The sequence below is a fragment of the Lottia gigantea genome, assembly GCF_000327385.1.
Source record: "Lottia gigantea unplaced genomic scaffold LOTGIsca_15, whole genome shotgun sequence".
Lineage (NCBI taxonomy): Eukaryota > Metazoa > Mollusca > Gastropoda > Lottiidae > Lottia > Lottia gigantea.
Window position 1 is genome coordinate 2336002 of NW_008707797.1, and position 27852 is coordinate 2363853.

Genomic DNA, 27852 nt, shown 5'->3' on the forward strand with positions numbered 1-27852 from the left:
TACCATAAACTAGTCATTAATTCTTTGGTGGGCGTTCAATCGAGCTTGTAAATCGAGCATATTTTTGGACATGCTCCACTACATCTAATACTATAAATATAAGTAATTTAGGTGATTGAAAAACACGACCAACTCAATTGAATTGAATAGTCACGACTTTATCAATGACTCGAGCCTCTATATCTTCACTCAATATCTTTATTTTAAGTAACGTCGTAACGTAGCGATGATCAAAACAAATACTGTCAATTGAAAAGTGTCCTATATCTCTACACACAATTTGATGACGTTTTACACATAGCATAACGATTCTATGCATCTATATGTATGCATGATTAGTGATACTCACTCATCGGGGGGATGACGGACTATGTCGAAATATGATGGTTATAAATATACACGTAATTTGAGGTAAATCTCTTCCTGGTTGACTAAGTTGAATCAAAATGGCGGTTGGTAAGTGTTAATTGATTTTTATAATATGTTTGATAGACTAGGTTGAAACGAGAGAAGGTTGACAGTTTTCCTGCTGATTTATATATTTTTTATTATAAATTATTCCAGGATCAAATTCATTAATTTTTTTACAACCTCTATTCTATTTCAATTGGAATGAATGAATGACAATGAAATGAATGAATGAATGAATGAATGAATGAATGAATGAATGAATGAATGAATGAATGAATGAATGAATGAATGAATGAATGACAACTATACGAGGGACGACGACGAGTATACTGCATATGAACAGAGTTGTCCATGTAAGACATTTCCAGTAGACGATTTTGTAAAATGACTTCAACGAATCATAAAAGGGTGTGGTCGTATGAATATCTGTTTTTCAGCTGAAAGAGCTGGTTGATAGATTTTCAGAATCAACAGCAACAGATCAAGAGTTGCTTGTCAAATACTTCTTATATCAATAATTAGATATAGCCTTTGATATTGCTTTGATCCTTGTATTGATATACACGATATTTCTTACTTGAGATGATTTGTTAATTAACTTTACTTCATTATGGTAATTAGTACAGATTCACTTGGACTGTGGTTGACCTTTGTACGTGACCTTAAAGTCGCGCGTGAACGAGGTGAGGTGTCCATTGCGGAGTACGGTGCAGTTGATGAAATGAGCGGATACGCCTGACGATGTGCATGGTACCGTCACCGTATTTCGTCAGCACAGTACCAATGTGCTTCAGGCTGTACATTTCGAAATAGACTAAAGACTGGCCAAAATTGTCCTTTCAGTCATCTACTCCATACATATCTAATTAAAGACTAAACAACAGAGGGCTATCCCTTTTTCAGATGATATACTGCATATTCTGAAGAGTTACAGCGTGCAGGATGCAACCAGCGACTCAGTTCATAGTTTCAGAGACGCAGCCCACAATTGGTGCAGAAATCACAATGAATTGCCAGGACCGATAACTCTATGGCTTGATGCTATTAAATATTTGTCGTCTGTAGTCTGTGTTCCGAATATCCCCGACAGCACGAGTCAAGGCGTACAACTTGTGAAATATATGTTTGGGGTTATCACAGAACAAGTAGAGTAAGTAAGTTTTTTATATGATGATATTATGGAAAGCATGGTCTACTATGCGAAAAGTTATACCATGCCAGGAACGATTCTTACGATATGCCACCAGTAATGAAGGGAAGTTCTAGGAAGCACCCCACAAAAGTAGGTTACCTCTCCGCTCATTCGATCTTTGGTATTCAAAATTCACACCGACACTAATTCTACCAATTCTCAACCATACTAGACCATGCTTGTGTCAAACCTTTGATTCTTGTGGTAAAGTAACATTCTCTGAACTGCAAATCTTGTTGTGTTTGTGTCACAGGAAACACATTCTTTTTCAGAAAGTAAAAACAATAGGAACAATCCATTATGGCATTTTAACTAAACCATTCATTGTGGGACTTTGCTTTCAGCAAAGTCCCAGTTTGTTATCGAAATGTCCATTCTTTTTTTTTTGACCTCTATTATGTAGGAACTTGACATTTGGAATATAACGTAACATGTTGAATATTAATTAACCTATTTAAAAAAAATTGAGGTGGGCGTGGCACTTTCGGGTTAAATTTCTCATTATTGACATTTTTGGGGCATAACTCGCAAAGTATACATTTATTCAAAATGGAACTTTGCACACAATTACCTCAAATTTTGAGCCACTTTGTCTTAGAATTTCAATTGTTTTTGCTTTATAGTTCAAAGAAAGGAACAGGTTTTGGAAATACAAAATTTTCAATTTTTGACCTTGACCTTTGTTGACCTTGACCTTTGTAGGATCAAACGTCATTGGCTTTGGCTATCTATTTATACTTTTATATTTGCTGTCCTATGTCAACTTCCTGTTTTATAGTTGTTAGCAATTTGAAATTTTAATGGCGTATATCTCTTGATCTTGACCTTTTTAGACCTTCTCCTTTACAGGATCAAAGGTCATTGACCTTGGCTATCTGCTGATACTTTCATTTGTGAGGTCTGACGTCCACTTCCGGTATTAGAATCTTCTAAAAAATGAAAATTTATCAACTTTACACTGTTCTTGCGCTTGATCTAATTATTGTCGAAGGTTGATTTTTTCAGGGTCTTTTGCATTTTGCAACATTTGCAAAGTCCCACTCTGTGCCACGAGTGGCTCTAGTTATATTTTTTTTTTCGAACCTCAGTTTTAACTCGGCTATTCATCATTTTGAAAAGGTTCTTTGAACATGGTTACTTGATAAATGCGGAGTCTAATAGCTTTGTCCAATATTTTTCCTAATCGCACACTGCATGGCGTTGCACAAGCCCGACCAAGAACACCAGATTAGGACTTAAAACTCAATTTCATTTTGTATTATTTACCAGATTAGCTGAAAATGGAATCGGATCAGATTTTTCTTTTATGGAAGCTATATTACGAGTTAACGATGATTATTTTAATATTTTAACAGTGATGGAGCGAGGGAGGCCTATTCAGAATCAGATATGAATAAATTTCACGATATGCTCCTTGAAATGCTACTGAAATTCATCGAGCTAGGTCCTGGCTCTGGCCATTGTTTTATTTGGAGAGAAATTTTCGGCTGGAAACGATTTAAAGACTATTATCAGGTAGGTAAAGAAAGCTACTTCGTCAATCTTTACTCTTGATCCTATCTCAGAATCCAAATATAGTGACATTCTTATTTATTCACGTAGCAGAATGATTTTCAGTCAGACGTCTGTAGGTCCTGCGATTCCACTAGGTTAGCAGCTTTTGCGATATTGACGTCAAATACTGATAAGCATTCCTAAAATTGCAAAAACCAAAGTCATTCCTGGCTGAACTATTTCAAATACCTTATTGAACTGTCCCAGGTTTTTTTTCTTCTTTGTTTTCCTCCTCGGCGTAGATTTTACTTTGATTTCTGAATTTTTCAGACAATATCTAAAGAGAAAAACAGTAAATTGTTAAAATCGCTGAAGAAAGTATATTATTATAAAGGTGAAAGTGATATAGATAATAAAAAATATTACGAAGAACTACAGAAAGCCTTGTTGTATATTGTCGACCATGCCATAACGTAAGTCAGTCCGTTATCTCACAACTTCGGTCGCATATAGTCCATACAGTATATTTTTTCCGTTTGAAAAGTATTCAAAAGAGCTAGATCTCTTGCAGATGATTTATTCTATTTAACACTTCAGTTATTAGGAAACCGTGGAAAGTAAACTGGATAGTAGCAGTACTTTACCAATTTCTTAATGGTTACTTTAAAAATATATACTTAGTTATCAAAAGGGCTCTAATACCATAGCGATTACCAGTTGGGTATGTTTGAGAATGAGTATAACGGTCATTAGTTTCATCACTTATGCAACTTGCGTTCGGAACACATGACCACTTTCATTATTCGCAACCAATCGCATCTGGTAATCGCTATCTGGTACCTTTAATGATGGCTGAATTCGGATTTGGGTTAAAAAGTGGAAAGCATAGCTTTAAACAAAATGACGAATGGAAAGAAATTTCCACAATATCTTGAATATTCCCTAGTTTTTATCCACCACTATACATAGTCTAGCTTTCCTTATCTATCATATTTGCATATTCTTCTGATTTGTGGTTTCTAAATGACATATCAGTTCAGGTTAATTCCAAGTATATTACTGTTATCTATTGATTTCTACCGCCCTGCTGATATAAACCATATCTCTGGAATTACAGATTTTGTCTGAATGTGTGTATTACATATCTGAATTCTAAAAAAAAATCCCAGAGAGTCAAAATTATCGATTTGTACAATAGTGATAACTTCCAACTTTCAAATACTAACATGACAGAAAAATGAATTATTCATTCATTGTATAATTTTTCCTCCTTACCATCCATCCCATATCATCCCATAGATCTCATCCCTTTCCATCTCATCCCTTTCCGTCCCATCCAATCCCATCTCATCCCTTTAAATCTCATTTCTTTCCACCCAATCACGTCCCCTCCCATTCAATCCATCTTTCAATATAACCTTTTCCATCTTTTCAATCCCATCCCATCCATTTCAATCCCATTCCATCCCATTCATCTCCATCCCATCCCATCAATCCCATTCCATCCCATTCCATTCCATCTCAATCCCATCTCAATACCACCCCATCCATCTCAATCCCATTCCATCCCATCCCATCCATTTCAATCCCATCCCATCAATCTCAGTCCCATTCCATCCCATTCCATCTCATCTCATCCATATCATCCCATCCATCTCAATCCCATCCCATCACATCCCATCCATCTCAATCCCATCCCATCCCACCCATCTCAATCCCAGTCAATACTACCCCATTTGATCTCATTTGATGTTTGATGCAAATTTCATTGCATCAATGCATTTATTTATCTATTTATTTGTTACAGGGATGAGTTAATTAAACAGAACTATGAGGAATATTTAGATATATTTATGTTTTATCAAACAGAGTTTTGTACAGCAGACCGGGCTGTTTTCAACCTCATGCACACATTAGCTATTAAATTATGGTATAAATTTGGTCGGAAACCGTTTAAGGTAAGTTTGCTCGTGCATTCTGGTTAATGACCTATCCAACTGTAAAATATCAGTAACAAAGTCTTGGACGAATCCTCATGCAAACACTATAAAGGTAATTTTGCACGTAAATTCTGGTTGATGACCTATTAAAATGTAATATATCATTAGACTCATGAACTCACTATTACACCACGGACTGAGATTTTGTAAATTTTTCAAAATCAAAATCAGTTGCACCGTCCGCCATGAAATGATGAAATTTCAAAACGCATCAAATCAAATCACTTACCACTTTGATTATGTAATAAAGGTGTGGGAAGCCATTTTAAAGTAAATTTGCACGTGCATTCTGGTTGTTGACATACAATATATCATCAACAAACTGTCCTGTTTTCAATCTCAAAAATTCAATAGCTATAAAATTGTGGTATACATTTGGACTTTAAATGGCGAGAGGGATTAGAACCCACGACCATCATATCCTCGACGTTATTAAGTCGATAGATATTAATTCCGAACCTGGCGGATCAAAGGTCAGAGGACGACGGCTCGCTCTACCTTTAAAAGATCCTTTGATCTAGAACAGAAATGTGAAAGTCTTCAAACCATCGTAGATCAGATAAAGAGAATTTAAAACGTCGTCAAATTAGTAAAAGGAGAAGAAATGATTTCTGACTTATAGTTATGTATGTTTGACAGTTGGACCATCGATTTTCTGTCAAAGTGAGAATATGGGAAGTTATTTACAACTATTCTGTCATAATTAGTCCGCTACAATCTAATACTATAAATCCACCAATGAATAAAATTACCATAAAATACACCTCATCTTACTATTCGTGATCTAACCTGGAATTCTATGAGCATCATCTTTCGTGCTATAGTTTATAGGATGCCAAACTCTCGTGAAGAACTAAATACTAACTATTAGTAAAGCAATATATAATTTTCTGTTGGAATCAACAGTATATAATTTGCAGGGCTCCATTTTGTCATATTACTGGTGAAAAACTACATGATTAACTAAAGTTATCTGTTTGACTAGAGCTATCTGTTTGACTAGAGCTATCTGTTTGACTAGAGCTATCTGTTTGACTAGAGCTATCTGTTTGGGTTGGGCTATCTGACGAGAGCTAACTGACGAGAGCTATCTATTTGGCTACAGCTATCTATTCGACTAGAGCCCTCTATTTGACCAGAGCTGTCTATCTTACTAGAGCTATAATTCTGACAAGAGCCAGGTATTTGACCAGAGCTATCTTGTTGACAAGAGCCAGGTATTTGACCAGGGCTATCTTGTTGATAAGAGGTATCTATTTGTCAACTAGCTATTTGATTAGAGCTATCTGACAAGAGTTTTCTAGTTGTCCAGAGCCATTATTTTGACTAGCATCTGTTTGACTAGAGCTATCTGACTAGAGTTATCTGTCTACAGCTATCTGACTAGAGCTATCTACATGTATATGACTAAAGCTAAAGCTGAATAGAGTTATCTGTATCCATTTCAGGGAGTAACAGACCCGGACCTATACAGAAAATATTTAAAAGATATGGAACAAATCCTGTGTGATGATAAAGTACCTACAGATGATCACATGATTAAACAACTACGATCCACGTTGCAATACCCCATATTGGGCATCAAGTAAGTAAAACACACTAGACACGTTTTTTTTCTTTTTGGTATTTTAGCACGACACCCCCACCACTAAACACATGCAATGGTACATTTCCAGATAACAACGTAACGGGGCCACAGAGTGGGATTGTACCTCCTTCCTCTATCTCTACAATCCTTACCAGTCTACCCCCACCGCCTTCTGGATATCTCCATAATTAAACTGCAGAAAAGTTCTTTTAAATGTATCCCACTTCTCTTCAAATGATATACATTTATTCTAAGTAAATGGTTATAGAAGAATGCACGTGCAGATTAACTAGGTCAGTGCTGTTGCCTTGCTGGCTCTCAGTTTAATCTTACTCTCGTTTTTTTCTCGGGGCAGTGACAACATCACTTTTCATCCCATTATCACATTTCCTTACAGGGAAGAGTCGGGTGTTTTCAGTGCAATCTATATGGAAGTAATGGAGTTTCTTCAAGTGCTAGCCAACAAGAAGACAGGGGTTCCCCCAGTTCTATTTTTAGAAGATATAGGATATCTCTGGTTCCATGTGAATGCTGATGAGCTGAAGGGGGTAAGTAAAATCATCATTAAGGAAGTATCACCGAAACGTCATTTCTAAATACTATTCGAGCTCTGAAGCACCGCAATTTAAGGTTCTGCGACCCTCCGTTTCTGTGTATCTCGATAGTAATATATCTATTGTATTGCATTTTATTGGCCGAATAACGACACGATATTGATCTCTTCTGCGCTTTGAAATGGGGCGGGGAAGGAACTTAACTTAACGCACTTCAGTGTCCAATACGAGAAAGTTGTTAACCCGATCAACTCTCACTTATTTTATTAGACATTGAAGAATATCTTTTCTCTATAAAAAATTCAACATATTTGAAAGTTCTTATCAACTCAACTGTGATCCAATTTTAGATTGACGAGTAAACTTAAAAAGACATCACCATCAAAAGTAAAGAAATTAAAATCTTATCATAAGACACATATGTGGGATCAATTAGAAAAACCAATAGAATTTGGCATAAATAGTCGTCCATAATCCGGGTTTAATTAAAGTCTCTCCTTTGACGAGCGTCATGGCTATACGGATATATTGTCACGTCAAGTTTTATCTTCAGCACGGTGGGAGACATTCTGTTTGAAGACTTACCAGCGGTGGTTAAGATCTGTACTTCTGATGATTCTTCTCGGTGCATAAATTTCAAATCCCTTTTATTTTATGATATGATGGTCTACTGGCAATGTGGTTAGATAGCAAGAAGACGATTCATCCAAATATTGGTTATTGTGGTTAAACAAAACCCCTTCCCTTCCATCTGCGCCCTTTTTCAGACGGTTTTCTTTTCAGCCTTCTAATATGTTCCCATGTAAGCAACACCGACTACCCCATTTCCCTTAAAGTTAGCACCTTCACTACCTTTTCTGATACCATGTCTTCCATCTTCCTGACAATATTTTCACCCTGCCTATAAAAGCAATAAAATGTATATGTGCCTTAATTCTATCCCGATTCCCCATCCCGATCTAATAACCACCACAATTTCTTCTCTGACAATGTGTCTTCCACCGTCCTGACAATAAAAGGAACCTATCTATATATAATAGAAGACGAGGGGTAATCAGGCATCTATTGGAACCGATCCAATCAATAATAAGCTATGAATAAACATACATCGTAATCAATATTCAAATTCCCTGTGCCATTAAGTCATATCTTGTCTCCAACTTTTAATTCCTTTTATTCTGGTGCTAAACCCGATATATTCTTCATCGTATCTGACACGAATTACACTGTACTTGGGCGTTATATTTCATTTTTTTCTTCATTTTCATGTATTTGTCCTAACCGACATGTTTGAGACCTTCATTCAATCCTATTTCAATTTGCTTTTACCTGAATATTTATATTTCTTCTTCGTATCCGACGTGAATTAGACTGTACTTGGATGTAAAAGTCAATTTCATTTTATTTCTACCAGTATCCGACATGGTTGAGACCTTTCTTGCATGTAAATTCTATTTCAATCAGAACTAACATGGAAATATTTTAGGATGTATCAGGCATGATTCAGGGATATAAGGACGTAAAATGCATTTTTGCATATTCTTGATAAAAAATTTTCGACAAAATGCCAAGATGTACAATTTTAAATCTACCGATTATATCATTTCATCTCGTACCAAGATGTACAATATATTTCAAGTTTACCGATTATATCATTTCATTTCGTACCAAGATGTACAATTTATTTCAAGTCTACCGATTATATAATTTCATCTCGTATCAAGATGTACAATTCATTTCAAGTCTACCGATTATATCATTTCATTTCGTACCAAGATGTACAATATATTCCAAGTCTACCGATTATATCATTTCATCTCGTATAAAGATGTACAATTCATTTCAAGTCTACCGATTATATCATTTCATCTTGTACCAAGATGTACAATTTATTCCTAGTCTACTGATTATATCATTTCATCTTGTACCAAGATGTACAATTTATTCCAAGTCTACCGATTATATCATTTCATCTCGTATAAAGATGTACAATATATTCCAAGTCTACCGATTATATCATTTCATTTCGTACCAAGATGTACAATATATTCCAAGTCTACCGATTATATCATTTCATCTTGTACCAAGATGTACAATTTATTCCTAGTCTACTGATTATATCATTTCATCTTGTACCAAGATGTACAATTTATTCCAAGTCTACCGATTATATCATTTCATCTCGTATAAAGATGTACAATTTATTCCAAGTCTACAGATTATATCATTTCATCTCGTATAAAGATGTACAATTAATTTCAAGTCTACCGATTATATCATTTCATCTTGTACCAAGATGTACAATTTATTCCAAGTCTACCGATTATATCATTTCATCTTGTACCAAGATGTACAATTTATTCCAAGTCTACCGATTATATCATTTCATCTTGTACCAAGATGTACAATTTATTTCAAGTCTACCGATTATATCATTTCATCTTGTACCAAGATGTACAATTTATTCCAAGTCTACCGATTATATCATTTCATCTTGTACCAAGATGTACAATTTATTTCAAGTCTACCGATTATATCATTTCATCTCGTATCAAGATGTACAATTTATTCCAAGTCTACCGATTATATCATTTCATCTTGTACCAAGATGTACAATTTATTCCAAGTCTACCGATTATATCATTTCATCTCGTGTCAAGTTGTACAATTTATTCCAAGTCTACCGATTATATCATTTCATCTCGTATCAAGATGTACAATTTATTCCAAGTCTACCGATTATTTCATTTCATCTCGTATCAAGATGTACAATTTATTCCTAGTCTACTGATTATATCATTTCATCTTGTACCAAGATGTACAATTTATTCCAAGTCTACCGATTATATCATTTCATCTCGTATCAAGATGTACAATTTATTCCTAGTCTACTGATTATATCATTTCATCTTGTACCAAGATGTACAATTTATTCCAATTCTACCGATTATATCATTTCATCTCGTATCAAGATGTACAATTTATTCCAAGTCTACCGATTATATCATTTCATCTCGTATCAAGATGTACAATTTATTCCAAGTCTACCGATTATATCATTTCATTTCGTATCAAGATGTACAATTTATTTCAAGTCTACCGATATTACCATTTCATTTCATTCACATTTTTGTCAAGTCTACAGATGATATCACTTACAGAATAAAACTCATTGCGACAGCAGAATCAGTACACTAGTCTTAGAACAATATTTGACAAGTAGAAATAATTCAAATGAGATAGAAAAATCTGGAAGAAAAGGCCAATAAACAGATTGAATTACAAATATCCCGGCCAATTGGAAGCTGAAAGTGCAGACAAAAACATAAAATTCTGATAGTAATTATTCATAGTTTTTAAAATGAGATTTTGTCGATTCAATACATCAAAATGTGTCATTTTATTCTTTTCTCTTGTGTTAGTTATATTTCTTCTTCATTTTATAGTCACCTACATTTCTCGAGGTGTTTATTAAGAGTGGCAAACTGACCGACTCACGAAGGTGCTGCTCGTATATGATAAGCATATTTAGCTATTACTTATGTAATCAAATACTTAGTTTTAGTGGAATTGCTGGAGCCACAGAGGTCTGATTGAAAATTGGAAGTTTGCCCTGATACACATAAAAATTTTATCAAATCTCTTTACAATCCTTTTATATTTCTGAGATTTTTAAGCTATAGTCGATAACTGGCCGACTGCCCAAAGACTTAATCATGGAATTGATATCTTGAAGCATTTTAGAGTCGAAAGCATTGGTTAGGGCATCTTATATTTTAGTAAATCTTAATAGCACTTATAAATGGTGAGATTTTCATGAACGTCAAAAGTTTACCAACTAGAAAATATCACATGGCCTTGGAATTAAATCTAAAGTTTTTGAAATGGAACTTCATCAGGGATTCAATGTAGTTGAAATTGACATTTGGCTCCATGCATTCAATTCGTTCAATGTACTGCAGGAATTCTTTACAAATAGCCATACAGTCTAAATCCACAGGGACTGTGTAATTCTCTTGTTTAAAACGGAATGAAATTCATATTGATAGTCTGATAGCCAAGTCAAGTATCTCTGTTAATAGTCTTTCTGACACAACTTGGATATATCCATCAAAACCGTGTGTCGACTGACATCATAGCTATTCTGATGTATTCTGCCAATTTTTAAGCTAATTGGACGCAAAAAACTGCTCTTCTGTCTATTTGCTAACTAGTTGGACACAGAAAACTGGCCTCGTGCCACTCTGTCAGTTAGTTGAACACAACAAACTGCGCTTGTGCTAAACTACTAGCTGGTTCGACACTGAAAACTGGCCTTGTGCCAATATGACAGCTAGTTGGGCACGGAAAATTGCCCTTTTGCAAATGCAAGCTAGTAGAACAGAACAGTGCTATTGTGCAAATCTGTTAGCTACTTGGACACAGAAAACTGCGCTTATGCCAATCTGCTAGCTAGATCAGCTAGCTGGGTGGACACCAAAAAAGCTGTCGTTTTGCCAATCTGCTAGCTACTTGGACACAGAACATCCCTTCGTTCCGTAGTCCCCTGAAGATACTAAACATTCAGATTCCACGCCCAGTTTTGTCGAGAGCTTATGCAAAACACCTTCCCACAAGCCACTCCGGGCTTTGACGTTTGTTGATAATGAAAACGCGCCTTTTGAAACATGTTATCAATGGTTGAAAGTAGGCACAACCGAGACACCGTGTAATGTAGTAGTAAATATTACAGATCAATATTGTGTATGGAGGTCTCGTTCCAGGCTCCAAGAAAATATACTTCAATATTGCCGTCTTATAGAACCATTTCACGATCTATATTCAGCCTCGTTCTCGTTTCAATATCACTTCAATAACTACATAGATCTACTACCAATCTCATAGCAACCATATACGGTGGTATTCTAGTGGATTCCTGATAGTCTTGGACACATTGGAACCGGTTTATAGTATATACAGCGTACTGGAGTGTTTGTCAATATAGGTTATAGAAATTGTATGGATTAGCTATATACATGATTAGACACGTTGCACTAGTAGTCGAGTTTGGCGCGGATTGAGGAACAGGCGGTCATAATTTCTCCGGCAGTTGAAGCTCGTTGCAGTGAACTCAATGACTAATGATCGAGAAAAACTGACATATTCTGATACAGTGGTAGCGGAATTGGGTGAAAATTGCAGAATAGTAAATTTACTATTTACGACGGCGATATGACGGACTATCGATCAATAATCGCGAGATTGAGGAACATAGTTATATATTATAGTCACACTTCAATATTGACTAATATGGCACTTTTCAGAATAAGGCGTTTATCTTTGATGGAATGGCACCAAAATTTGCAGAATTCCTGGAAAACCTGACAGATTTTAGCTATTGCGATGTTCGGCTCGTGAAACCTGCATTAAACAACATTCTTGGACCTGTTATGAACAAGTAAGTAGATGTTAGTATTATATTTTTGAAAATCATTGCATTTTAGAAATATACTCCATTTCAATTACTATTTGGGTTAGGATGATTTCTAGATCTCAATCTGTTTTACTATATATCTGTTTTACTATATATCCAAACCAATCAAGCCTAAACCTCGATCGACCAATTCGACTCTTCCATTATGTTATATTTTAGATGCTTACGTAGGTCTTCTGCATGTTAATGATAATTCTTTTATCTCCGGGTTGAAGGCTAGGTCAACATATTGTAACTTCTGAATATATCTAAAGCACCCCAGTGACTGACGTCTAGGCGTCAGTTGAGTGATAGGTTAGGGGTCATGTCGAAAAATAGGTTTGCAAAACCATGATATTTAAATACCAATGGTCATGACGCCCTCTCAATCTTAGTAGTGCAGAACCTTATATTCGGGAAAGGTGGCTGCCGAATGACACAAAGAGTGATGAAGTGGTTCGGCTTCACAGTCCATTACATGTTATGGTTTTATGACTTCCCTGTGGGTTATAGTACAATGTTCACATCGTTCTCGGGATTGAGATTTTGAAACTCGTACGGTGGTTATGACGGATACGTTTTATGACATGCACAATTTTTAAAATTGTACAGTGGGCATAATTGTGCAATTCGGATCAGTCAGTACAGAAGAATATAGATCAACATTAATTCGTTTCGTTTTTATCTGTGTGGATGCTCTTTTATATTTAAGAAACGAGACAGATTGAGCGCTTTTTATGCGATAGGAAAAGTAGGTTTTTGTGTATATTGATGTTTTGGTTTGATGTTTAGCTTGACTTTCATTTTACTACTAAGAGAAATTAAAATCAATACCGATCTTCTCCTTTCAAATCAAAATCCTTACACTGGAAAAAGGCTTACGTCTGATCGATTAACTTTCATCTATTTGCTAATGTCCGTCCGAAAGGTCAATTGCGTATTCAAGATAATTTAACGGGACGTAATCTGGCAGGTTACCAATCTAGGATACTATAATAGGGCACCATTAGGGATACTCCTGGACATTTTTGAATCGTAGTATTTGTAATGTATATGTTTATTAGCGGTGAACAATTGTATTTTTAAACATTTAAAAATATATATCAACATCGTGGTTTAATTTCACCCACTAACCCAACTTAATCTTACTTAGAGGGTGCAAATATTTTTTTCAAAAATTTAGAAATTTACATAAAAATCATTGAAAACAGTATCGTTTCTACGGGGGAGGCTGGCCCGGCTTTGTCCCCCCACTTTCAATTTTTTTTTATCATTTTGCATGGAGAAAGAATGACCTGTTTTCCAGAAGCGCCACTGATTGAAAGACCAACGTGAAGCCTAGATGACTTTAATCGATCCTGTGATATGTTAAGAATTGTGCAAACTTTGCATTATTAAAAAATCAATATGACCTGGCACTAGTAGAAACCTGGAACTCTTCTATTAATAGCAGGAATAATTATGACCAGAAGGGGCATAGTTATTGATATTATATGGCCAATACCCCCGAGCTGTAGGTGACAATTCCTTACATATTGATATTCTTTATCATAACAAGGTTCATATTATTGTCTAGTGTACGGCTGAAAAGCGGTTTGTTTGTTCTGATATAGGTTCAAAGAGTACTTCGGAATTTTAGAAACCGGTTTTTTCTTGTCAATAATGCCGGATTGGAGTGAGAGAGGGGGCTAACATCGAAAAACATGTTTATTTGTCTTGATAAAGGTTCGAAGAGTACTTCTTTTTTAAAGTCAGTTTTCCTTGTGAAGCAGAATTTGAGTGAGAGGAGGAAGGAGACAGGTTTGCTTTGATTGTACTGACATTCAGCACTTATACTGTTGTAAACCAGTTTCTACCCTAGCGATACAGGATTGAGAGAAATGGTTGAGGGGGGCTAACGTAGAAAATTAAGGAAGTTGTACAGATGCCGGTAGCTCAAGCCGTGTACCGTCGTATAAGATCCGTCAACCCGTTCCTTTTTTTGGCAGATTTTAGCTCTTTTCCCAACATGGAGTTGTCCGTCCTCACCTACCCAATGTTAAAAAAACTCTGTTATAGTTGATGGTGATGATTGAATTGTTGATATCATTATTGATAAAAGTATGGTGCAGAAATAAATAAATTAACGATCCGAACCGCAAAACGAAACTCTAAATCCAAACAACAAACTGCCAAAACATTAATAACAGCTAATGAACTTTTCACATGAAGAAATATATCAATCATAGGTCAGTAAATATAGAAGGATAAAGTATATAAGTAGAAATTTCAACGCTTGCTTTGTTGGAATTAAATCCTAGCCTTTGAGATGAATCTGATAATAAAATGTGAAGTATAATGCCATGTAAATAAGTCGACCTTAAAAAATGTCATCAACCTCCTCGTAGACTTTCTCATCGATCAATCTGGATTTTAAAATAGTTTCAGTTTTAGTGGGTGACAACATGACGAGGTCCTCCAAACTAGTTCTTCATATCTTGACCTATTTTTCCTCGCGTAGGGGTCAGACGAATCGTCCCTTTGACAAAGATGCTTAATCGCATACTATGTTACAATTTACTATCTATTTTTGAAGGTTTTTCAGTCATAAGTCTGTGTCACAGTGCTAATATAAGGTCACTTTCGCTGGAATATTTTACGGTAAATCATGGTTTTAATTTGAAATTTTCATTCTATTGTAAACGTACTGTATGCCGGATTTCTATTTTTGAAAAATTATTAAGTCATAATTTAGTTTTGAGTTGTGATTATTAAACTAATGTGTCTCATGATATATGCATGCAGGCTGTCATGCAAGCAAACCGGATTTCGGTTTGGAGAAATGCACTGGAACAGTAATTCGACACCATGCTCTCTACCCCAACTCCACTCAATATCCATTGGGTTGTAAGATCTGAACATCATTGCATTATTGGATCTCTGTATTACGTGTTGTTGAATTTTGATTCTGCTGACGTTGTTTTGACTGACGAATTGGTTTTTCTTCTATTACAATAGTTACTTCATCACCATTTGGACTAGAATTTCAAGAAAATCAATTTCTTTATTAGGTCAACGACCGAGCTGAGTGAAGTTTTCTGTTGGCAATCGATCGCTAGAAACAAATAACCTCTTAAAGTTCCGTTTTATCATCGATTTCACAATTAGTTACACTATATTAGAATTCTATTACATGTACTGGTGGAATACACCAATATAGTCCTGGATTTCTTTTACATTGACTGGTGGAATACATCAATATAGTCCAAGATTTCTATTACATGTACTGGTGGAATACCCCAATATAGTTCTAGATTTCTATTACATGGACTGGTGGAATACCCCAATATAGTCCTAGATTTCTATTACATATACTGGTGGAATACACCAATATAGTTCTAGATTTCTATTACATGGACTGGTGGAATACACCAATATAGTCCTAGATATCTATTACATATACTGGTGGAATACACCAATATATTTCTAGATTTCTATTACATGGACTGGTGGAATACACCAATATAGTCCTAGATTCTATTACATGGACTGGTGGAAAACATCAATATAGTTCTAGATTTCTATTACATGGACTGGTGGAATACACCAATATAGTCCTAGATGTCTATTACATGGACTGCTGGAATACACCAATATAGTCCTAGATTCTATTACATGGACTGGTGGAAAACATCAATATAGTTCTAGATTTCTATTACATGGACTGGTGAAATACACCAATATAGTCCTAGATGTCTATTACATGGACTGGTGGAATACACCAATATAGTCCTAGATTCTATTACATATACTGGTGGAAAACATCAATATAGTTCTAGATTTCTATTACATGGACTGGTGGAAAACATCAATATAGTTCTAGATTTCTATTACATGGACTGGTGGAATACACCATATAGTCCCAGATTTCTATCGGTGCCCCCTTCGAAATCACTGGTTTTGTCTTAAGGCCGGTTAAGCGAAGCAGCGAAGGGCAGGCAGGTTTTTCTTCGTTCAAGCATAGCAAGCTTCGAAGCTCAGCTATGAAGCGAAGTTTTACCTTCAAGCTATAAAAGCAATAAGATGTGGCCCTACTTCTTCGCTTGGTTTTTGTCTATGCAATCATTCCGAGACAGAGGAAACAAACGGGCACTGACAGATTCGTCTTGACATCGTGTTAGGTAGCGGATCAAAACTTCGCTTAGCTTATTCTCTCCGCACTTTCTCTTACTGGAATATAAACCGGCCTTATACACGGTCTGTAACAATGATTACAGTGTAAACTGATACTTTGTAATACAAGAACGTATTACAGTTTGAACCTTGGTAGACTAACATTCAGACAATTAAACCATTGGGAATCATGATGTTTGGACATGTTGGCACCGTCTCAAAATCAATATTCTGGTATTGTTACATGATACCCTTGGCACATTGAAATATTGCTAATCAGCTAAAAAAAAAAAAGACGAAGATTAGTTTGAGAAAGACTTTATACCTTGAAAAAGCCTTCTTTTCATAATTCCAGTCGAACCAGCTGTACTTGCATACAGAAATTCCAGCAAAGATTAATGTAAGGAAGTTTGTTAACCGAAGTTTCTTGCACATTAGTCTTTAGGGAGGGGGGGGGGGGTGTCGTGGCACAAATGGTTGGACTTGTTCAATGTCAATGTCTGACAGCAATGGATAATTTTCGTCTTTTTGTACTAAAAAAACAGGATATACAGAAAATATATAAAAGATTAATGTCTGGAGGTTTAGTAAGAGGTTTTCTCTGAAAGAAACCCTCCGACCACTGAACATTTTAGTTTCTTTTCATTTCTTGCCACTAAGGATGATTCTGGACTAAAAACACGAGTAAAGCCAAGATGTCGACTTTGATTAGTGAAAGAGGACAAGTTTTACAGACTACTTACTATCTAAATTATCTCTAAGTGTGTCTACTTAATTTCATTGTAACAAATAATGGCGGTCATTCATTCACTTTCTCGCTGGAAATCAGGATGTCTGTTAAAATATCACACGTTGACTTAGCGCTAAAATTCGGTCAGAGACCAATCTGGTAAGAATGTAGAGGCCAGGAAATATAAAGGTTTTCGTTAGATTGAACACAAAAGTGTAGAAATGCATACTTATAATTTACATTTAATGATTTATGGTGTAGTAAAAAAGAAGTCGATAAGAATAGAAATTGCGAGATACCTCCTTCCAAGTCGCTATATTTATTTTTAGAAGAATTATTGCCTCGCACTTCTTTTTTTCTGTTTCTTTTTAGGTTTCATGTCCTTTTTACATGAATTTTCACACATTCTGTAGAATGAGTGCTCTTCTTCTATTTTAGTTCCAAAGAACATTGTGACCTGTGGATAAGAATACTAAAAGCTGCCCTGCCGATACAAGGTTGTGCTGAAGCTGTTTATTACGCTGTTAGAGAACAAGCAAAATTCCTCAAATGGAAGGTCAGTATATAATTGTATTCACCATACACCCAGTGTAAGAATAGTGCCATCTTTCAACTATCCATGAATTCCTGAGGTTTTTTTTTCAAACCAATACACTTAAATTTTAAACTATTAAGAAAGGCTTCCTAAGAAATAGGTGGTGGTAGGTGTAAAGTTAACGCCCAGTAGCAAACTAGCTTTCAAGTCCAAAGAAATACCAAGATCGATCTATATATTGCAACATTTTCGTCCAGTGCTTCCTATTTTCCTTTTACCCATCCATGATAGATAATCTAGATATTGATACAAGTTTGATTATGCTTTAAAAATTTATATTAGTCAAAAAAGAACAAGAACCCGATGAATTGTGCTTTCCAGCTTAGTTTACCACTTACCTTTGTGCCGAATTAACCCCCTTTGTTTTTTACAAATGATTATGATTGTTACAGACTCGTCAACAAGAAGCTAAAGAAGTTTTTATAGCACTGACTAAGATTGATGTAACCTACCCAGAAGAACGAAAGCGAAAAGATACTGTAGATTATTATACTAACTTTGCACAGTATTTTCTGGATCAGTTAAAGTAATTTACATTTCAAATTCAATATTTTATATCCTTGCCTTCTTATTCTCTTCGGTTTCTCCCTGTCAGTGATGCAGGTAGGAGGGGCTGACATGGAGAAAGCGTCTAGTCGTTCGGATGGGAAAATAAACCGAGGCCCCGTGTACTACTGGCATTGCACTTTAAAGATCCCCCGACAGTCGGAAATCGAAAAATAGTAACCTAATTCCACTGTTCTGGCAAAATTGACAATAGACAAATCAGGTGCAGAAAAGTAGGATGTAAAACTCTATTTCTTGTAATAAATGGCAGATAGTTGAATATTATTGATGTTATTGTAGGAAGGCTAAAGTTATACCGGAACTGCTTGAGGAGTTATCGGACTTCTGTCTTACAGTCTTGGAGGAACAGAAAGTCGTCTTGTATGACCTTGCCTACAGAGTCGCTGACTATTTTGACGATTTAAATTTTAAGGTAGGTACTAGAACTTCTTTGTATCTATAAGGAAATGAAACGAAATGAATGGAGTATCTATGAGGAGCAGAAGGGAAGAATGCTTATTGGTTGGATCTCATGATCTGTTCTTGATGCTCATTTGTAATGTACAGTATTATTACAGATCTGGACCGCAAAACGAAACTTTTCGTGATCTTTAATGACCTTTAGGACAAAGATCCACCAGCAGAGTCATTCACCCAGTGGTAAGAATATGAATATCTCACAGATTCATCAAGTTTTGATTTTTTACAGAAACATAAACCAATGGTAATGAAAGTGTTAAAAAGAGTAACAGCTTTATTGCGTGTGGATCATGAGTTCGACATTAATAGATGCTGCACCTTACAGGAAATACAGTGTAATTCATTCTCCGCTATCACGTAATTATCTCCATTTTATATTTAAAATGAGGTGATAAAAATCCGTAACAAGTAAGACAATGCCATTAATCAAAATCTCGCCCAAAGCTTGCAAAATCGAGGGTAAAAGTATAGTTGTGGACACCTCCAAAGAGAAGTACCATCAGGTGTTTCGAAAAGAGTAAATATGGTCTACTTCGCGCGCAAAACCCGCCACAACTATGTAGGTCAACAATATGAGATAAAATTCCATCAATTCATTTATTATTATTGATCCATTCTAGGGATTTTAAGAGTTTGGAACCAGAAGATTTCGATGTATTGATAGATTTATGTGATGCTGCCGTATCCGGAGAATTTCTTACTCCAGACAATACACTCGGCACTGAACATTATAGAATTAGCTTCGTGGCCATTTTGAAAACATTTCAACTGGTAAGTAATTCAACAAAGACATTTATTCAGATTGAATTACACCCCTGTTTAAAACTTCTGTAACCAATATCAATTCAGCCGCTTACTCGCTAACCTGAAGGACCAGGGCATTCGGCTCAACCTTCGCCAATGTCCGTTAGTTTTCGTGGTAACTAGCAGCATTCTAGTCCAGGGTTCAAATTTGTGGTGTTTGATGTCTTGCTCAAAATTAAGTGTATGATTGTGGTGGGTTTGGTGCGCTCTGGGACAGAGTTTGAAATTTTGGTCTCTATTTTGGGAGTTTAAGGGACTTTTTTGTTTGGAATTTTAGTATCATCCCAGAACTGTCACTGGGTTTGTGTCCAGAACATGGATGTTTCCTTGGCGAGGAATTCCATATTTATTGAAACCCCCAGTGTCTAGTGTGATGGGCTACAATGGTAGCTTGAACTCAGATGTTCAGTGGATCTGACAGTAGAACCCTCTTCAACGAGTTAATATGTTATGGTATTATTCCAGATATCAGGTTCTACAGATGTCGGTAAAATCAAAGATCTAATCAAGAAAGTGGTTGACCTATTGGAACACGAGGAGGATGAGGTTTGCAGCATGGCGACTAATCAGCTGTATTTATTGTCGACTGGACAAGGAGGGGTAACTGCTCTGGGTCCACATCTTCCGAAACTGATAGAATCATTTATAGAGAAGGAAGAATGCATGCTTTTGAGTAAGTATTGTACATAGTCAAACTCTGTGGATTTTGCAATTCCACTGTACGGCGCCATAAACGGTTAAGCTTTTCTATTACAATTACAAGAACCACAGACATCTGACGGAAAAATGAGTTTGAAAAATTTCCATACAATGCCCTTTAACTCTAAATACATTATCCAAATAGGATGCTACTGTCACTAAAAGGACACAGATAAACAATGTTTGTGTTCCATATTCACTTGGGATATATTCATCTGCGTTTACTCTTTAAAGGGATGACTTAGTTGTCGTATACAATAGGCTGTAGCAGTTTTATCACTTTTCAGATACGATAAATGCTGTATATCCCGAGAATGGCGAGTGTATGGAGAAACATTTCCAGGGACTGTTCGAGTTTGTAGACTCGGGTGAACAGTCTATAAAAAGTATCATTCAACAATTATTGATCAAGGTGGCAACTCATCAACCTCAGGTAATTACAATTTAGAATATTCATTTTGGGTAACCTGGGTAACGTGTCATGAGAATTCGGAACAGAGTATGGTCACAACGGACCTTTACAGGTAAAAAATTGATCCAAATTGAGATTTGAGAACTAACCTCAGAAAGAAATGAACGCAAAACTATTTTCACAAGGATAACAACAAAGTGTCGCGATGATCCGTGCTACCATCTCTAACCGACGATACTACAGTCCTCGAGGCAATTTGTTCACCCCAAAATTGTTCAAAATGGCTTCATGGAAATGAATTTGTAGTACTGTTGCTGTTCAATTTTAAAGTAATGCCACACACTGTAACATATTAATTTAAACTCATGTTGATATATAACATGATTTAATACACACATTTTAGCTGTTTACTGAAGAAAATGTAGATAAGGTATTAGAAGTTATGTTTGAATGTGATCCTAACTATCAAGTCTCGTATCTGATGATCATTGATTCACTAGCAACGAAAAATATCAAAATCCTGATGCATACACTTGATACCCTGCTGACAAATGAATTCAGTGAATATTGTTTCTATTCGCTGTGTTCAGTCCTGAGAAAAATAGCATCTAAAAGCCCAGAGGTAAATATTATTTTAATGTACACGGTAGTATTATAGCCATTTGCAAAAATGCATTGCTAGAATCCGGACGTTAAATCCATTCAGCTGTTCAACTGATTAATTTTATCATCTTGTTGGACTCGAGGTGAAAATCAAAAGCTAAATTATAATCAGGTTCATTCTCTACAATGAAACATGTAAAGTACTTATAGACATTGCCAAAACCCAGAACGTAAATCTAAAGATGTAATATAATGAATAGCTTATTATATCTGGGACCAATATGACACACCCAATGTGCGTCGTATTTCATTGCATGTGTTAGACAGCATGTGTTATAATCTACACAAAAGCGGAATGTTTCATCTGTTTTATTCACTTTAACTACTGGAAATGTAAATGGTATTTGATTCTTTTCAGAATAAGGCAGAAAAAGTAATGAATAAATTTGTGAAATTCTTGTCAGAACCAGAAAGTCAAAACACGATATTGGTGATTACTGAAGTAAGGAACCTTTTGGTTTCCCATAAAGCATTAGTAGAGAGACATAAACCACTGTATGAAAAAATCAGAAATTCGGCTACTGACCAAAATCTTCGAGATCTTGCTACCAGTTTAATAGATCTTTTGGAAGGAAGAACGTATGTATACAATTTTCATATAAAATTAACTCAAAAGGTTTTTCTATCGGATTTCTGTCTATTTTGATACAATTAGACCAAAATAAACTTGCACTGTGATCTGGATATACAATAATACAAAGAAAATATGGAATCTCGACTAAATCTCAGGCTTTGTTAGAGGACATCAAAACATGGTTTACAATATTTGATTCTCTATTTTCCAGTCTGTTAAAACTGGCTGATGATATAGAGTATCAACAAGGTGAAATAGACAACCTGGATGTTCGTGTCACAACTAATGAGAATACAGTAAATGAAGTGAAAGTAGAAGTAGGAGAACAGAAGAAGGATATTAAAATTATCAGAAAAGATGTTGATGACCAGGGTGTAAAACTTAATGAAGTTGGAGAGATTGTTGATGTGACGGTTAAAAAAGTTGAGGAAATTGATATGAAGGTGTGTAATCATCATTAATATCTTATGTTATTTCAAAGCCAACACGAGCGATCTGGTAACCTTTTTAACTGATTTTTAACTTTACTCATTTCTAACATAAGTGATAGGTATATGCATAGACAATTGAAAACTTCTTCAGAAAGTGATGAAAACCACAATATCAAATCCACTAATTATCACGATGGATACAGAAAACTTAATTCAGTTGTATGCAGCTGAGACATTTCTACATTGACCATTCCTTCACTAAATACCGAGGTTCTCAGTGGAAGGCCTAGACTGCTAGCTTCTTTTTATATCAAGTTCTATAATATATAATATAATAAAGTGCAATTAACTATTCAATAACCACTCACTCATATCTAAGACTTCCCTTTATATGTTCCAGACATTATCACACGCCCCCTATTGGTCCCGAGATGTATCTAAACTGCTGAATCCGAAAGACGAACATGATTGGAGACTGCTAGCGAGTCGTCTGGGTTATTCTAATGATGATATACGAGCATGGTCTCAGCAATCCGATCCCTGTATGGCAATGTTAAATGAATGGTACGCCACCCACAAGACCAGTGAGGCGAATTATGGCATCATGAATAACCTGATTGAGATGAACAGAACGGATGCTGCGGTTATTGTGGAGAATGCCATGAAAGCTGCTGGTGGGTTTATATACAATAACACATTTCTTACAAAAGGAGGAAGGGAGGGGGGGCGGGGGTGGGGGGGGGGGGGGGGGTGAGTTTCACCTTTATCTTAATTGGGCAACACATTGCACCATGCAACACATTAATAAAACTAATTTCTTGTACAGTTTAAAGAGTAAATGATTAAACCAGTTCTTATGAAATAACATAACATAAGCTGCTGATAGGTATTGTAAAGTATAAACCCTGTCTTGTTAGCAGGATGTCGGTGTAATTCATTGCTCCGTGGGCAATTTTATATTTTCAGAACATCTGATTGGGTTTGGTTTGAACTCCTATATTATAATACCTAATTGGGCTTCTTTACAGAGCAAGTAGTGGAAGACGAAGATTTTGAATACGTCTCTCCGCCTCCGATATTCCTCAGTTATCAATGGAGTCACCAAGAGGAGGTGAAGCTTCTGAGGAAACATCTGGAGATGGCTGGATACGATTGTTGGATGGACATCGGCCAGATGGGTGGTGGTGATAAATTATTTGAGAAGATTGATCGAGGTATTCGAGCTGCTAAAATCATCATCAGTTGTACGACAGAGAAATATGCCAAATCACCGAATTGTAATAGAGAGGTAGGTCTTGAAACTCTAACTTGTAACTTAGAGAGCGGTTCACAGCCGAGGGGAAAGACGTGTACTACTTTTTATGTGTACCGAGAGCTCTGATAGAATCGAATTGCAACGTTCCATTTTTCAACGAGACGTTTCTGGGTTTTGCAATTGTATTCAAACTAATCGTTTTGTGGCATCGCTATCGCAAACGCGGCTAATGTACAATTCTGCTGCTTGGTTTGTCAACTCAGCAGGCCCTTTGAAGAGTCCACATAGCTAACCAATATTGGCGTATTTCAATAAAATTTCAAAACATTTCAGGTGAATTTATCAGCCAATCTACGGAAACCAATTATACCTCTTTTACTAGAGAGTTGTCCGTGGCCACCAGAAGGCAGTATGGGTCCATTATTCAGTGAGTATCTCTATATACAGTTTTATCAGAACAGTAAGGAAGAAGAAACCAAGGACGATCGATTCTGGCCGATTCCAAAATTCCAGGAACTGTTGATGCAGCTCAATATGAACGGTGTGGTACCAGATGAAAAGAAAGTCCATAAAAGTAAGAATAGTCATATTATAATTTTTGAATCACTTTCGCTACATCTTTATGTTCGCATGCATGAATACAGAAATATACAAGTTCTCTTATATCTTTTTTTAACAATAGTTACTCTCGAATACACTTTTAACACATCTTCTACCCGCAGGTCGAGGCAAAGTTACTGAAAATGACAACTCTCGTCTCTCACTTGAACATCAGTGTATGACGGTTGCATAGTAATATACCAATACTTAAATATTAATCCCTTCCATATTGCTTACAGTGTATAAAAACTGGTGGATGCCGATAGTAGAGGAGATCAAGGTTGATAAATCAAAAACGTTTGGTGGTGGTAAAAATAAAACAGCTGTTACTAGTTCTACAGAAAAGAAGGAGGTATAGGCTAATGAGTTTTTTTCAATCCTGAACTCGTATTTAACAGAGGCGTTATGTATCTTTGTAGAGCAATATGGCAGCCTTATTGGATTTTGCTATCTCACAGTTCGTCTTGTATTCGAAGAAGCTCTACATGTCAAGCTTTGATTGGTTAAAAATAACGTTATAAGAACGGTACTGTGGTAGAAAACTTCAAAGATTACACTGGAGACGAACAATTTCAGAAATTAAGAAACGAAGTTTTACTATTTATTAATAAGATTCACATACAAATATTCTTTTTCATTGTTTTTTATCCAGGATGACAAATCACCGGATGTGTTTATCTCGTACCAATGGGATAAACAGAAGAATATTATGTTATTATATAAGAAATTAACAGAGCTGGGTTATCATTGCTGGATGGACATCTATCAGATGGGCGGTGGAGATTCTCTGTATGATAAAATAGATCGCGGAGTTCGTGGCTCTAAAGTCGTCATATCCTGCGTCACGGAGAAATATTCTCTCTCAGCCAATTGTCGTCGAGAAGTCAGTTTATGTGATTCTTTAAAACGACCAATCATACCTCTTCTATTAGAGAGTATGACGTGGCCTCCCAGAGGACCAATGAGCATGGCTTTTACAGAATTGTTATACATTGACGTTCATTCAGATCCTAAAATTCAAGACACGTGGTCTGGTTCTAAATTTGATGAGCTACGAAGTAAGATTGAGAAATATGTCCCTGACCAGGAAGTACAACAGTCTCAAAAGAATGACGAGAAAGAAAAGCCAACGGAGCAAAAGGCCAGAACTAAAGAAGCAAGTGACCCGATTAAGAAAGAAAAGGCTGAACCAGTTTCCAAGAAATTGGAAGAAGATCCAAAGGTCACCCAGGAACAAGCTGCTCCGCCGAAGAAAAGTAGCTTCGTCAAGAGTGCTACTCCAGGATCTAAAACACAGAAACCCCCAGAGCAGCCCTCTTTAAGACCTGGACCTTCTCCCGAGCCGAAAGGATCCCCTACTCTCTCGCCAGCACACACTGGAGCTCACAACAATCCGCGAAATGTTCGTCCAACTAGCGCTGCCTCTAAACCTTCTAAAAAGTCCTCAAAAGCATGTATAATTGTCTAAAGGTATTTCCTTACACCTCGTTAGTGAGTCCTCTAAACAGGACAGGACTCCTCTGACAGGTAGCAGCAATGTCCTGTATTGCATCAGGACACCCAAATGAGAGTTGGCTTTTGTATTATTTATTTTTATCAGCCATTTGTATAAGTTATCAAGCAATGTTCTTCAAAATACATAATAGAACTTATCAAAGGTGTTGGGTAAGTACTTCTCATTTCCAGATAGAGAGGGCATGTTTGTATATTTATTAATAAGATAATATTTCATATCGTTTAATCACCTTCTATATTAACTTTGCCATCATAATAATCTCTGGTCAAGGCTTTTTTAATGATTTTAGTATATTTTCGTTTTATTGTTTAAGGGTAATTAGTAGATCTGAGTGTAATAAGACAACTTTGTATATAGTATAATTTATAGGGTATATCATATTTTAAATTTTTCATTAAGCAAATCATGGAAATAGAAAGAAAGAATTGTGATATCAGAAAACAGGAAATGTGCCATTAATGAAAAACGATAAATAAGTGTGCCCTGGTTATATTTGTAGTTGTTCATGATTATCACAATTAAAGGCATAAATAAATGCCCAACTGCCTTATTACTAGTAGGCTTAGTGCTATAAATTATTAATACTGGTACAATATATTTATATTCCTCTCTCTATTTTATTTATGAATAGATGGATGTCACCCTGCCTTATTAGTTTGTTTATAATTACCAACAAATTATTCGTTATATCCTTCAAGCTTCTTTTTCTATAAATTTTCAAATTTTCAGGGATGTGATATTAATGTTTTTGGTCAACTTTATTCCAAAATGTGCCATAATTTTTAAGAAGATTTGTAATCGTATTTGTTAAATTTTAAGATTATATAAAAATTAATTTGTTATAGATAATTGTTTATGTAAAGTAATAAATTTATCTTTTCAAAAGAATTATGATTATTCTTAATAATATTGCTTATTATTCATTTATTCATTGAATGATCTTATTCATTATCATCATATCGTCATTATTATTATTATTATTACTATTATTCATTATTATCGACGACGTCTCATAGGTTACAGTATTTATGATGGACGTATTCCGTATGGAACGAAAGAATATACCTGCTGGAATGGTGGCCAATGGTGCGTTTACTTAGTGGACGTACCGTACCTACTGATAAAGAAAACACCTGTGAATTTGAAGCTGGAACAAATGTGTCTTGGTTTGCTAGTATTTTGTATGTGCCTATATTTATATAACTATAGCACCATGAAATGCTAGGAAAGCAAACACTACCATCAACAACTGAAATGCTGGGAAACCACACACTACCATCAGCAGCTGAAACACTAGGAAACCAAACACTACCATCAGCGACTGTAAATGCTAGGAAACCAAACACTACCATCAGCATCTGAGACACTAGGAAACCAAACACTACCATCAGCGACTGTAAATGCTAGGAAACCAAACACTACCATCAGCATCTGAGACACTAGGAAACCAAACACTGTCATCAGCAACTGAAACACTAGGAAATCAAACACTGCCATCAACAATTGAAATAATAGGAAACCAAACATTGTCATCGGCGACTGTAAATGCTAGGAAACCAAACACTACCATCAGCATCTGATACACTAGGAAACCAAACACTACCACCAGCGACTGTAAATGCTAGGAAACCAAACACTACCATCAGAATCTGAGACACTAGAAAACCAAACATTGTCATCAGCGACTGTAAATGCTAGGAAACC

At 35.8% G+C, this 27852-nt stretch overlaps 1 protein-coding gene across 1 annotated transcript; it reads left to right on the forward strand.

Moving 5' to 3' along the window:
• Window positions 1-446: 446 nt before the first annotated feature.
• LOTGIDRAFT_157899 (hypothetical protein) lies at window positions 447-26100 on the forward strand (the record flags this gene model as incomplete). The annotated part of the gene is made up of 23 exons (XM_009050490.1): window positions 447-456; window positions 1477-1561; window positions 2959-3118; window positions 3428-3570; window positions 4905-5055; window positions 6546-6682; window positions 7083-7233; window positions 12543-12676; window positions 18012-18129; window positions 18561-18694; window positions 19015-19147; window positions 19424-19551; window positions 19815-19965; window positions 20464-20671; window positions 20985-21130; window positions 21513-21731; window positions 22131-22351; window positions 22558-22789; window positions 23178-23451; window positions 23806-24065; window positions 24366-24606; window positions 24872-24984; window positions 25285-26100. 23 exons carry the CDS (start codon window positions 447-449, stop codon window positions 26098-26100), a joined length of 4365 nt encoding a protein of 1454 aa, XP_009048738.1.
• Between the last annotated feature and the right edge of the window lie 1752 nt (window positions 26101-27852).